General features: G+C 49.3%; 1 protein-coding gene across 1 annotated transcript in view; it reads right to left on the reverse strand.

Moving 5' to 3' along the window:
- The window catches only part of LOC135526820 (endothelin receptor type B-like), a 129,798-nt gene that overhangs the window by 90,042 nt on the left and 25,210 nt on the right, over positions 1-14,546 (reverse strand). Inside the window, exon 3 of the mRNA XM_064955495.1 lies at positions 551-1,101. Coding sequence (XP_064811567.1) covers positions 551-985 — 435 coding nt within the window. The 5' untranslated portion in view covers positions 986-1,101. The remainder of the gene's footprint in view (positions 1-550; positions 1,102-14,546) is intronic.

Below are 14,546 nucleotides of genomic sequence, written 5' to 3' on the forward strand. Positions count from 1 at the left end.
TGTAACTGTTGACTAATATAACTTGACTACTGTAACTGTTGACTAATATAACTTGACTACTGTAACTGTTGACTACTGTCACTGTTGTTGACTTATAACTGTTGACAACTGTAACTGTTGACTACTGTAACTGTTGACTACTGTAACTGTTGACTACTGTAACTGTTGTTGACTACTGTAACTGTTGACTACTGTAACTGTTGACTACAATAACTGTTGTTGACTACTGTAACTGTTGACTACTGTAACTGTTGACTACTGTAACTATTGACTACTGTAACTGTTGTTGACTATTATAATATGTTGATGGCTAAACCTGTTGACGGCTAAACCCGTTGACAGCTATAACTATTGACCTTCAGAACCGTTGACTACTATAACTGCTGACAGCTACAGCTGTTGATTATTATAACTATTGAATATTATAACTTTTGATAACTATTGATAACTACTATTGACTGTTGATTATTATAACTATTGATTATTATAACTGTTGACGGCATGTGTTTGTTCCATTTTTCTTATGGGGTTAGGGTTAGTGTGACCCTACCTTGAAGACGTTGATGGGGATAGCGATGAGGATGTAGAGAAGATCCCCCAAGGCAAGAGAGCCAATCAGAACATTGGGTCCGTTTCTCATACACTTGTTCTTATAGATGATCCTTAATAAGGTGGAGTTACCGATCATCCCCACCACCAAGATCACACAGCTCACCACCGTGTTCACATACTTAAAGGCTTGTTTAATCTCTGTGGGCTTGATACACATGGGGGGGTAGGGGCCTGGTGGGCGTGGCCGGAAGGCGGGAGGGAGAGGGGGGACAGGGAGGGAGCTGTTGGTGTTCAGAGTGTCCAGGAGAAGGTTGGTGGGGTTGGTCTCCTCATTAATGACCCTGGGGCTCTGAGATGACGTGTCACGGGGGAACCGGGAGGAGGACACCATCGCTACAGCCAGTACACACAGTAGTAGTCCTGATGACCTCATCCTCACTCACACAGATGCAGCAACAACAAGACACACACTCAAAGACACAGACAGACAGACAGACAGACAGACAGACTCTCAGGTCCTGGATCACTGTGTTCCCTCTTCTCAGCGACCTGGAGGAAAAACAGAGACAGAAACGTCACACACTGTGTCACTATGGCAGGTAGCCAAGTGGTTAAAGTGATGGGCCAGTAAGTGGAAGGTTGCTGGATCGAATCCCAGAGATGACAAAGTACAAATGTGTCATTCTGCCCCTGAGCAAGGCAGTTAACCCACTGTTCCCCTGAGCAAGGCAGTTAACCCACTGTGTGTGTGTGTGTGTGTGTGTGTGGCAGGACACAAAGGGACTTTGTTTCGCCGGATTCGCCAGTCATGTGGCCCATAATGCCGAGGGCATCTTGGCGATGGTCAGTATGAAGGAGCTGTTTGATAGGAGGGTTGTGTACCCCCAGATGTTCTATCTGTCATCTATAAAACCCTCCTATCTGGCCTCTATACACTAACCCAACCCTCCAATCTGTCCTCTATATACCAACCCAACCCTCCTATCTGTCCTCTATACACTGACCCAACCCTACAATCTGTCCTCTATACATTAACCTAACCTTATCCTCTATACACTAACCCAACCCTCCTATCTGTCCTCTATACACTAACCCAACCCTCCTATCTGTCCTCTATACACTAACCCAACCCTCCTATCTGTCCTCTATACACTAACCCAACGCTCCTATCTGTCCTCTATACATTAACCTAACCTTATCCTCTATAAACTAACCCAACCCTCCTATCTGTCCTCTATACAATAACCCAACCCTACAATCTGCCCTCCATACACTAACCTAACCCAACCCTCCTATCTGTCCTCTATACACTAACCCAACCCTCCTATCTGTCCTCTATACACTAACCTCACCCTGCTATCTGTCCTCTATACACTAACCCAACCCTCCTATCTGTCCTCTATACACTGACCCAACCCTACAATCTGTCCTCTATACATTAACCTAACCTTATCCTCTATACACTAACCCAACCCTCCTATCTGTCGTTTATACACTAACCCAACCCTCTTTTCTGTCCTATATACACTAACGCAACCCTCATAACTGTCCGATATACACTAACCTAACCCAACCCTCCTATCTGTCCGATATACACTAACCGAACCCTCAAATCGGTCCTCTATGCACTGACCCAACCCTATAATCTGCCCTCCATACACTAACCCAACCCTCCTATCTGTCCTCTATACACTAACCCAACCCTCCTATCTGTCCTCTATACACTAACCTCACCCTCCTATCTGTCTTCTATACACTAACCCAACCCTCCTATCTGTCCTCTATACACTAACCTAACCCTCCTAACTGTCCTCTATACATTAACCCAACCTTATCCTCTATACACTAACCCAACCCTCCTATCTGTCCTCTATACACTAACCTAACCATCCTATCTGTCCTCTATACACTAACCCAACCCTCCTATCTGTCCTCTATACACTAACCTAACCCTCCTATCTGTCCTCTATACACTAACCCAACCCTCCTATCTGCCCTCCATACACTAACCCAACCCTCCTATCTGTCCTCTATACACTAACCCAACCCTCCTATCTGTCCTCTATACACTAACCTCACCCTCCTATCTGTCCTCTATACTCTAACCCAACCCTCCTATCTGTCCTCTATACACTAACCTCACCCTCCTATCTGTCCTCTATACACTAACCCAACCCTCCTATCTGTCCTCTATACACTAACCTAACCATCCTATCTGTCCTCTATACACTAACACAACCCTCCTATCTGTCCTCTATACACTAACCCAACCCTCCTATCTGTCCTCTATACACTAACCTAACCCTCCTATCTGTCCTCTATACACTAACCCAACCCTCCTATCTGCCCTCCATACACTAACCCAACCCTCCTATCTGTCCTCTATACACTAACCCAACCCTCCTATCTGTCCTCTATACACTAACCTCACCCTCCTATCTGTCCTCTATACTCTAACCCAACCCTCCTATCTGTCCTCTATACACTAACCTAACCCTCCTAACTGTCCTCTATACATTAACCTAACCTTATCCTCTATCCACTAACCCAACCCTCCTATCTGTCCTCTATACACTAACCCAACCCTCCTATCTGTCCTCTATACACTAACCCAACCCTCCTATCTGTCCTCTATACACTAACCTCACCCTCCTATCTGTCTTCTATACACTAACCCAACCCTCCTATCTGTCCTCTATACACTAACCTAACCCTCCTAACTGTCCTCTATACATTAACCTAACCTTATCCTCTATACACTAACCCAACCCTCCTATCTGTCCTCTATACACTAACCTAACCATCCTATCTGTCCTCTATACACTAACCCAACCCTCCTATCTGTCCTCTATACACTAACCTAACCCTCCTATCTGTCCTCTATACACTAACCCAACCCTCCTATCTGTCCTCTATACACTAACCTCACCCTCCTATCTGTCCTCTATACTCTAACCCAACCCTCCTATCTGTCCTCTATACACTAACCTAACCCTCCTAACTGTCCTCTATACATTAACCTAACCTTATCCTCTATCCACTAACCCAACCCTCCTATCTGTCCTCTATACACTAACCCAACCCTCCTATCTGTCCTCTATACACTAACCCAACCCTCCTATCTGTCCTCTATACACTAACCTCACCCTCCTATCTGTCTTCTATACACTAACCCAACCCTCCTATCTGTCCTCTATACACTAACCTAACCCTCCTAACTGTCCTCTATACATTAACCTAACCTTATCCTCTATACACTAACCCAACCCTCCTATCTGTCCTCTATACACTAACCTAACCATCCTATCTGTCCTCTATACACTAACCCAACCCTCCTATCTGTCCTCTATACACTAACCTAACCCTCCTATCTGTCCTCTATACACTAACCCAACCCTCCTATCTGCCCTCCATACACTAACCCAACCCTCCTATCTGTCCTCTATACACTAACCCAACCCTCCTATCTGTCCTCTATACACTAACCTCACCCTCCTATCTGTCCTCTATACTCTAACCCAACCCTCCTATCTGTCCTCTATACACTAACCTCACCCTCCTATCTGTCCTCTATACACTAACCCAACCCTCCTATCTGTCCTCTATACACTAACCTAACCCTCCTAACTGTCCTCTATACATTAACCTAACCTTATCCTCTATCCACTAACCCAACCCTCCTATCTGTCCTCTATACACTAACCCAACCCTCCTATCTGTCCTCTATACACTAACCCAACCCTCCTATCTGTCCTCTATACACTAACCCAACCCTCCTATCTGTCCTCTATACACTAACCTAACCCTCCTATATGTCCTCTATACACTAACCCAACCCTCCTATCTGTCCTCTATGCACTGACCCAACCCTACAATCTGCCCTCCATACACTAACCTAACCCTCCTATCTGTCCTCTATACACTAACCCAACCCTCCTATCTGTCCTCTATGCACTGACCCAACCCTACAATCTGCCCTCCATACACTATCCTAACCCAACCCTCCTATCTGTCCTCTATACTCTAACCCAACCCTCCTATCTGCCCTCCATACACTAACCCAACCCTCCTATCTGTCCTCTATACACTAACCCAACCCTCCTATCTGTCCTCTATACACTAACCTCACCCTCCTATCTGTCCTCTATACACTAACCCAACCCTCCTATCTGTCCTCTATACACTAACCTAACCCTCCTAACTGTCCTCTATACATTAACCTAACCTTATCCTCTATACACTAACCCAACCCTCCTATCTGTCCTCTATACACTAACCCAACCCTCCTATCTGTCCTCTACACACTAACCCAACCCTCCTATCTGTCCTCTATACACTAACCTAACCCTCCTATCTGTCATCTATACACTAACCCAACCCTCCTATCTGTCCTCTATGCACTGACCCAACCCTACAATCTGCCCTCCATACACTAACCTAACCCTCCTATCTGTCCTCTATACACTGACCCAACCCTCCTATCTGTCCTCTATACACTAACCGAACCCTCCTATCTGTCCTCTATACACTAACCCAACCCTCCTATCTGTCCTCTATACACTGACCCAACCCTCCTAACTGTCCTCTATACACTAACCCAACCCTCCTATCTGTCCTCTATACATTAACCCAACCCTCCTATCTGTCGTCTATACACTAACCCAACCCTCCTATCTGTCCTCTATACATTAACCCAACCCTCCTAACTGTCCGATATACACTAACCGAACCCTCAAATCTCTCCTCTATACATTAACCCAACCCTCCTATCTGTCCTCTATACACTAACCCAACCCTCATATCTGTCCTCTATACATTAACCCAACCCTCCTATCTGTCCTCTATACACTAACCCAACCCTCCTATCTGTCCTCAATACACTAACCTAACCCAACCCTCCTATCTGTTCTCTATACACTAACCCAACCCTCCTATCTGTCCTCTATACACTAAACTAACCCTCCTATCTGTCCTCTACACACTACCCAACCCTCCTATTTGTCCTCTATACACTAACCTAACCCTCATATCTGTTCTCCACCCCCTAAACTTAACACTAACCCAACCTTCCTCTACCACCTAAACCTAGCCTCCTCTAACCCTAACCCAACCGTCCTCCACCCTCTAACCCAACCCTACTCCACCCCCTAACCCAACCCTACTCCACCCCCTAACCTTAACCAAACCATCCTCTAACCCTAACCCAACACTACTAAACCCCCGAACCCTAACACTAACACAACCATCCTCTACCACATAAACCTACCCTCTTCTAACCCCTAACCCCCTATCCCTAACCCAACCCTACTCCACCCCCTAACCCTAACACTAACTCAACCCTCCTCTAACCCTAACCCAACCCTACTCCACCCCCTAACCCTAACACTAACTCAACCCTCCTCTAACCCTAACCCAACCCTACTCCACCCCCTAACCCTAACACTAACCCAACCCTCCACTACCACCTACACCTACCCTCCTCTAACCCCTAACCCTCCTCGAACACTAACCCAACCCTCCTCTAACCCTTAACCCAACCCTACTCCACCCCGTAACCCTAACACTAACCCAACTCTCCTCTAACCCCTAAACCAACCCTACTCCACACCCTAACCCTAACCCTAACCCGAACCTACTCCACCCCCTAACAATAACACTTACCCAACCCTCCTCTAACACTAACCCAACCCTCCTCTAAACCTCCTCTAACCCAACCCTACTCTACCCCCAACCCAACCCTATTCTACCCCCTAACCCTAACACAAACCCAACCCTCCTCTAACCATAACAAAACCCTACTCTACCCCCTAACCCTAACACTAATCAAACCCTCCTCTAACACTAACCCAACCCTCCTCTAACCATAACCAAACCCTTCTCCACCCCCTAACCCAACCCTACTCAACCCCCTAACACAAACCCAACCCAACCCTCCTCTAACCCTAACCCAACGCTACTCCACTCCCACTCCCAAAACCTAACACGAACCCAACCCTCCTCTACCACCTAAACCTAGCCTCCTCGAACCCTAACCCAACCCTCCTCTAACACTAACCTAACCCTCCTCTAACCCTAACCCAAACCTACTCCACTCCCACTCCCTAACACAAAACCAACCCTCCTCTAACCCTAACCCAACCCTTCTCCACTCCCTAACCCAACCCTACTCCACCACCTAACCCAACCTACTCCACCCCCTAACCCTAACACTAACCCAAACCTCCTCTAACCCTAACCCAACCCTTCTCCACTCCCACACCCTAACCCTAACCTAACCTTACTCCACCCCTAATCCAAACACGAACCCAACCCTCCTCTACCACCTAAACCTACCCTCCTCTAACCCTAACCCAACCCTCCTCTAACACTAACCCAACCCACCTCTAACACTAACCCAACCCTCCTCTAACCCTATCCTAAACCTACTCCACCCCCTAACCCTAACACAAAACCAACCCTCCTCTTACCCTAACCCAACCCTACTCCACTCCCACTCCCTAACCCAAACCTAACCCTATTCCACCCCCTAACCGTAACACTAACCCAACCCTCCTCTAACACTAACCCAACCCTCCTCTAACCACTAACCCAACCCTACTCCACCCCCTAACCCTAACACAAACCTAACCCTCCTCTAACCCTAACCCTCCTCTAATCCTAACCCAACCCTACTCCACCCCCTAACCCAACCCTACTCAACCCCCTAACACAAACCCAACCCAACCCTCCTCTAACCCTAACCCAACGCTACTCCACTCCCACTCCCAAAACCTAACACGAACCCAACCCTCCTCTACCACCTAAACCTAGCCTCCTCTAACCCTAACCCAACCCTCCTCTAATACTAACCCAACCCTCCTCTAACCCTAACCTAACCCTACTCCACCCCTAAATCCTAACACTAACCCAAACCTCCTCTAACCCTAACCCAAACCTCCTCCACCCCCTAACCCAACCCTACTCCACCACCTAACCCAACCTACTCCACCCCTTAACCCTAACACTAACCCAAACCTCCTCTAACCCTAAACCAACCCTAATACACCTCCTAACACTAACACTAACCCAACCCTCCCCTACCACCTAAACCTACCATCCTCTAACCCCTAACCCTCCTCTAACCCTAACCCACCCCTCCTCTAACCCTAACCCAACCCTACTCCACCCCTCACCTTACAATTACCCAACCCTCCTCTAACCCTAACCCAACCCTACTCCACCCCTTAACCCAACCCTACTCCACCTACTAACCCTAACACTAACCCAACCCTCCTCTAACAATAACCCAACTCTCCTCTAACCCCTAACCCAACCCTACTCCACCCCCTAACACTAACCCGAACCTACTCCACCCCCTAACCCTAACACTAACCCAACCCGCCTCTAACCCTAACCCAACCCTCCTCTAACACTAACCCAACCCTCCTCTAACACTAACCCAACCCTCCTCTAACACTAACCCAACCCTTCTCTAACCCCTAACCCTAACACAAACCCAACCCTCCTCTAACCCTAACCCAACCCTACTCCACTCCCACTCCCTAACCCTACTCCACCCCTAACCCTAACACTAACCCAACCCTCCTCTAACACTAACCCAACCTTCCTCTAACACTAACCCAACCCTCCTGTAACCCCTAACCCTAACACTAACCCAACCCTCCTCTAACACTAACCCAACCCTACTACACCCCCAAACCCTAACACAAACCTAACCCTCCTCTAACCCTAACCCTCGTCTAACCCTAACCCAACCCTACTCCACCCCCTAACCCAACCCTACTCCATCCCCTAACCCTAACACTAACCCAACCCTCCTCTAACCCTAACCCAACCCTACTCCACCCCCTAACCCTAACACTAACCCAACCCTCCTGTCCTCTATACACTAACCCAACACTCCTATCTGTCCTCTATACACTAACCCAACACTCCTATCTGTCCTCTATACACTACCCCAACCCTCCTATCTGTCCTCTATACACTAACCCAACCCTCCTATCTGTCCTCTATACACTAACCTAACCCTCCTATCTGTCCTCTATACACTAACCCAACCCTCCTATCTGTCCTCTATACACTAACCCAACTCTCATATCTGTCCTGTCCTCTAACCCCTAAAATAACCCTAACACTAACACAACCCTCCTCTACATTCTAACCCTTACACTAACCCAATCCTCTTCTAACCCCTGAAATAACCCTAACACTAGCACAACCCTCCTCTACCTCGTACAGCTAACCCAACCCTCTACTAACCCCTAAAATAACCTTAACCTTAACCAAAACCTCCTCTACACCCAAACTCTAACACGAACCCAACCATCCTCTAACCCCTAATCCTAACACTAACACTAACCCAACCCTCCTCCACCACCTGAACCAACCCTCCCCTAGCCCCTTACCTAAACCTAACACTATCCCAACCCTCCTCTACCCCAACCCAACCCTACTCCACCCCCTAATCCTAACACTAACCCAACTCTCCTCTAACACTAATCCAACCCACCTCTAACCATAACCCAACCCTACTCCACCCTCTAATCCTAACACTAACCCAACCCTCCTCTACCACCTAAACCTAGCCTCCTATAACTCTAACAAAACCCCACTCTAACACTAACCCAACCCTTCTCCACCCCTAACCCAACCCTACTCCACCCCCTAACCCAACCCTACTCCACCCCTAACCCTAACACTAACCCAACCCTCCTCTAACCCTTGCCCAACCCTACTCCACCCCCTAACCCTAACACTAACCCAACCCTCCACTACCAACTAAACCTACCCTCCTCTAACCCCGAACCCTCCTCTAACCCTAACCCACCCCTCCTCTAACCCTAACCCAACCCTACTCCACCCCTCACCCTTACAATTACCCAACCCTCCTCTAACCCTAACCCAACCCTACTCCACCCCTTAACCCAACCCTACTCCACCTACTAACCCTAACACTAACCCAACCCTCCTCTAACAATAACCCAACTCTCCTCTAACCCCTAACCCAACCCTACTCCACCCCCTAACACTAACCCGAACCTACTCCACCCCCTAACCCTAACATTAACCCAACCCGCCTCTAACCCTAACCCAACCCTCCTCTAACACTAACCCAACCCTCCTCTAACACTAACCCAACCCTCCTCTAACACTAACCCAACCCTTCTCTAACCCCTAACCCTAACACAAACCCAACCCTCCTCTAACCCTAACCCAACCCTACTCCACTCCCACTCCCTAACCCTAACCTAACCCTACTCCACCCCTAACCCTAACACTAACCCAACCCTCCTCTAACACTAACCCAACCTTCCTCTAACACTAACCCAACCCTCCTGTAACCCCTAACCCTAACACTAACCCAACCCTCCTCTAACACTAACCCAACCCTACTACACCCCCAAACCCTAACACAAACCTAACCCTCCTCTAACCCTAACCCTCGTCTAACCCTAACCCAACCCTACTCCACCCCTAACCCAACCCTACTCCATCCCCTAACCCTAACACTAACCCAACCCTCCTCTAACACTAACCCAACCCTACTACACCCCCAAACCCTAACACAAACCTAACCCTCCTCTAACCCAACCCTCCTCTAACCCTAACCCAACCCTACTCCACCCCCTAACCCTAACACTAACCCAACCCTCCTGTCCTCTATACACTAACCCAACACTCCTATCTGTCCTCTATACACTAACCCAACACTCCTATCTGTCCTCTATACACTACCCCAACCCTCCTATCTGTCCTCTATACACTAACCCAACCCTCCTATCTGTCCTCTATACACTAACCTAACCCTCCTATCTGTCCTCTATACACTAACCCAACCCTCCTATCTGTCCTCTATACACTAACCCAACCCTCATATCTGTCCTGTCCTCTAACCCCTAAAATAACCCTAACACTAACACAACCCTCCTCTACATTCTAACCCTTACACTAACCCAATCCTCTTCTAACCCCTGAAATAACCCTAACACTAGCACAACCCTCCTCTACCTCGTACAGCTAACCCAACCCTCTACTAACCCCTAAAATAACCTTAACCTTAACCAAAACCTCCTCTACACCCAAACTCTAACACAAACCCAACCATCCTCTAACCCCTAATCCTAACACTAACACTAACCCAACCCTCCTCCACCACCTGAACCAACCCTCCCCTAGCCCCTTACCTAAACCTAACACTATCCCAACCCTCATCTACCCCAACCCAACACTACTCCACCCCCTAACCCTAACACTAACCCAACTCTCCTCTAACACTAATCCAACCCACCTCTAACCATAACCCAACCCTACTCCACCCTCTAATCCTAACACTAACCCAACCCTCCTCTACCACCTAAACCTAGCCTCCTATAACTCTAACAAAGCCCCCCTCTAACACTAACCCAACCCTCCTCTAACCCTAACCCAAAACTACTCCACCCCCTAAACCTAACACTAACCCAACCCTCCTCTAATACTAACCCAACCCACCTCTAACACTAACCCAACCCTCCTCTAACCCGAACCCAACCCTACTCCACCCCGTAACCCAACCCTACTCCACCCCTAACCCTAACACAAAACCAACCCTCCTCTAACCCTAACACTAACCCAACCCTACTACACTCCCACTCCCTAACCCCAACACTAACCAAACATTCCTCTACCACCTAAACCTAGCCTCCTCTAACCCTAACCCAACCCTCCTCCACCCCTAACCCAACCCTCCTCCACCCCCTAACCCAACCCTACTCAACCCCCTAACCCAACCCTCCTCTACCACCTAAACCTACCATCCTCTAACCCCTAACCATCCTCTAACCCTAACCCAACCTTCCTCTAACCCTAACCCAACCCTACTCCACCCCTAAACCTAACACTAACCCAACCTTCCTCTACCACCTAAACCTAGCCTCCTGTAACCCTAACCCAACCCTCCTCCACCCCTAACCCAACCCTACTCCACCCCCCAACCCAACCCAACTCCACCCCCTAACCTTAACACTAACCAAACCCTCCTCTAACCCTAACCCAACCCTACTAAACCCCCAAACCCTAACACTAACCCAACCCTCCTCTACCACCTAAACCTACCCTCCTCTAACCCCTAACCCTCTAGCCCTAACCCAACCCTCCTCTAACCCTAACCCAACCCCACTCCACCCCCTAACCCTGACACGAACCCAACCTGCCTCTAATCCTAACCCAACCCTCCTCTAACACTAAACCAACCCTCCTCTAACCCTAACCCAACCCTACTCCACCCCGTAACCCAACCCTATTCTACCCCCTAACCCGAACACAAACCCAACCCTCCTCTAACTATAACCAAACCCTACTCTACCCCCTAACCCAACCCTACTCCACCCCCTAACCCTAACACTAACCAAACCCTCCTCTAACACTAAACCAACCCTCCTCTAACCCTAACCAAACCCTACTCCACCCCCTAACCCAACCCTACTCCACCCCCTAACTCAACCCTCCTCTACCACCTAAACCTAACATCCTCTAACCCCTAACCATCCTCTAACCCTAACCCAACCCTCCTCTAACCCTAACACAAACCTACTCCACCCCCTAAACCTAACACTAACCCAACCCTCCTCTAACCCTAACCCAACCCTCCTCCACCCCCTAACCCAACCCTACTCCACCCCCTAACCCAACCCTCCTCTACCACCTAAACCTACCCTCCTCTAACCCCTAACCCTCTAGCCCTAACCCAACCCTCCTCTAACCCTAACCCAACCCTACTCCACCCCCTAACCCTGACACGAACCCAACCCGCCTCTAACCCTAACCCAACCCTCCTCTAACACTAACCCTACCCTCCTCTAACCCTAACCCAACCCTACTCCACCCCCTAACCCAACCCTATTCTACCCCCTAACCCGAACACAAACCCAACCCTCCTCTAACCCTAACACTAACCCAACCCTACTACACTCCCACTGCCTAACCCCAACACTAACCAAACATTCCTCTACCACCTAACCCTACCCTCCTCTAACCCTAACCCAACCCTACTCCACCCCCTAACCCAACCCTACTCCACCCCCTAACCCTAACACAAAACCAACCCTCCTCTAACCCTAACACTAACCCAACCCTACTACACTCCCACTCCCTAACCCCAACACTAACCAAACATTCCTCTACCACCTAAACCTAGCCTCCTCTAACCCTAACCCAACCCTCCTCCACCCCCTAACCCAACCATACTCCACCCCCTAACCCAACCCTCCTCTACCACCTAAACCTACCCTCCTCTAACCCCTAACCCTCTAGCCCTAACCCAACCCTCCTCTAACCCTAACCCAACCCTACTCTACCCCCTAACCCAACCCTACTCCACCCCCTAACCCTAACCAAACCCTACCCTAACAATAACCCAACCCTCATCTAACACTAAACCAACCCTCCTCTAACCCTAACCAAACCCTACTCCACCCCCTAACCCAACCCTACTCCACCCCCTAACCCAACGCTACTCCACTCCCACTCCCAAAACCCTCCTCTACCACCTAAACCTACCATCCTCTAACCCCTAACCATCCTCTAACACTAACCCAACCCTCCTCTAACCCTAACCCAAAACTACTCCACCCCCTAAACCTAACACTAACCCAACCCTCCTCTAATACTAACCCAACCCACCTCTAACACTAACCCAACCCTCCTCTAACCCGAACCCAACCCTACTCCACCCCGTAACCCAACCCTACTCCACCCCTAACCCTAACACAAAACCAACCCTCCTCTAACCCTAACACTAACCCAACCCTACTACACTCCCACTCCCTAACCCCAACACTAACCAAACATTCCTCTACCACCTAAACCTAGCCTCCTCTAACCCTAACCCAACCCTCCTCCACCCCTAACCCAACCCTCCTCCACCCCCTAACCCAACCCTACTCAACCCCCTAACCCAACCCTCCTCTACCACCTAAACCTACCATCCTCTAACCCCTAACCATCCTTTAACCCTAACCCAACCTTCCTCTAACCCTAACCCAACCCTACTCCACCCCTAAACCTAACACTAACCCAACCTTCCTCTACCACCTAAACCTAGCCTCCTGTAACCCTAACCCAACCCTCCTCCACTCCTAACCCAACCCTACTCCACCCCCAACCCAACCCAACTCCACCCCTAACCTTAACACTAACCAAACCCTCCTCTAACCCTAACCCAACCCTACTAAACCCCCAAACCCTAACACTAACCCAACCCTCCTCTACCACCTAAACCTACCCTCCTCTAACCCCTAACCCTCTAGCCCTAACCCAACCCTCCTCTAACCCTAACCCAACCCCACTCCACCCCCTAACCCTGACACGAACCCAACCTGCCTCTAACCCTAACCCAACCCTCCTCTAACACTAAACCAACCCTCCTCTAACCCTAACCCAACCCTACTCCACCCCGTAACCCAACCCTATTCTACCCCCTAACCCGAACACAAACCCAACCCTCCTCTAACTATAACCAAACCCTACTCTACCCCCTAACCCAACCCTACTCCACCCCCTAACCCTAACACTAACCAAACCCTCCTCTAACACTAAACCAACCCTCCTCTAACCCTAACCAAACCCTACTCCACCCCCTAACCCAACCCTACTCCACCCCCTAACTCAACCCTCCTCTACCACCTAAACCTAACATCCTCTAACCCCTAACCATCCTCTAACCCTAACCCAACCCTCCTCTAACCCTAACACAAACCTACTCCACCCCCTAAACCTAACACTAACCCAACCCTCCTCTAACCCTAACCCAACCCTCCTCCACCCCTAACCCAACCCTACTCCACCCCTAACCCAACCCTCCTCTACCACCTAAACCTACCCTCCTCTAACCCCTAACCCTCTAGCCCTAACCCAACCCTCCTCTAACCCTAACACTAACCCAACCCTACTACACTCCCACTGCCTAACCCCAACACTAACCAAACATTCCTCTACCACCTAACCCTACCCTCCTC

Source organism: Oncorhynchus masou, chromosome 32, assembly GCF_036934945.1.
Source record: "Oncorhynchus masou masou isolate Uvic2021 chromosome 32, UVic_Omas_1.1, whole genome shotgun sequence".
Classification (NCBI taxonomy): Eukaryota; Metazoa; Chordata; class Actinopteri; order Salmoniformes; family Salmonidae; genus Oncorhynchus; species Oncorhynchus masou.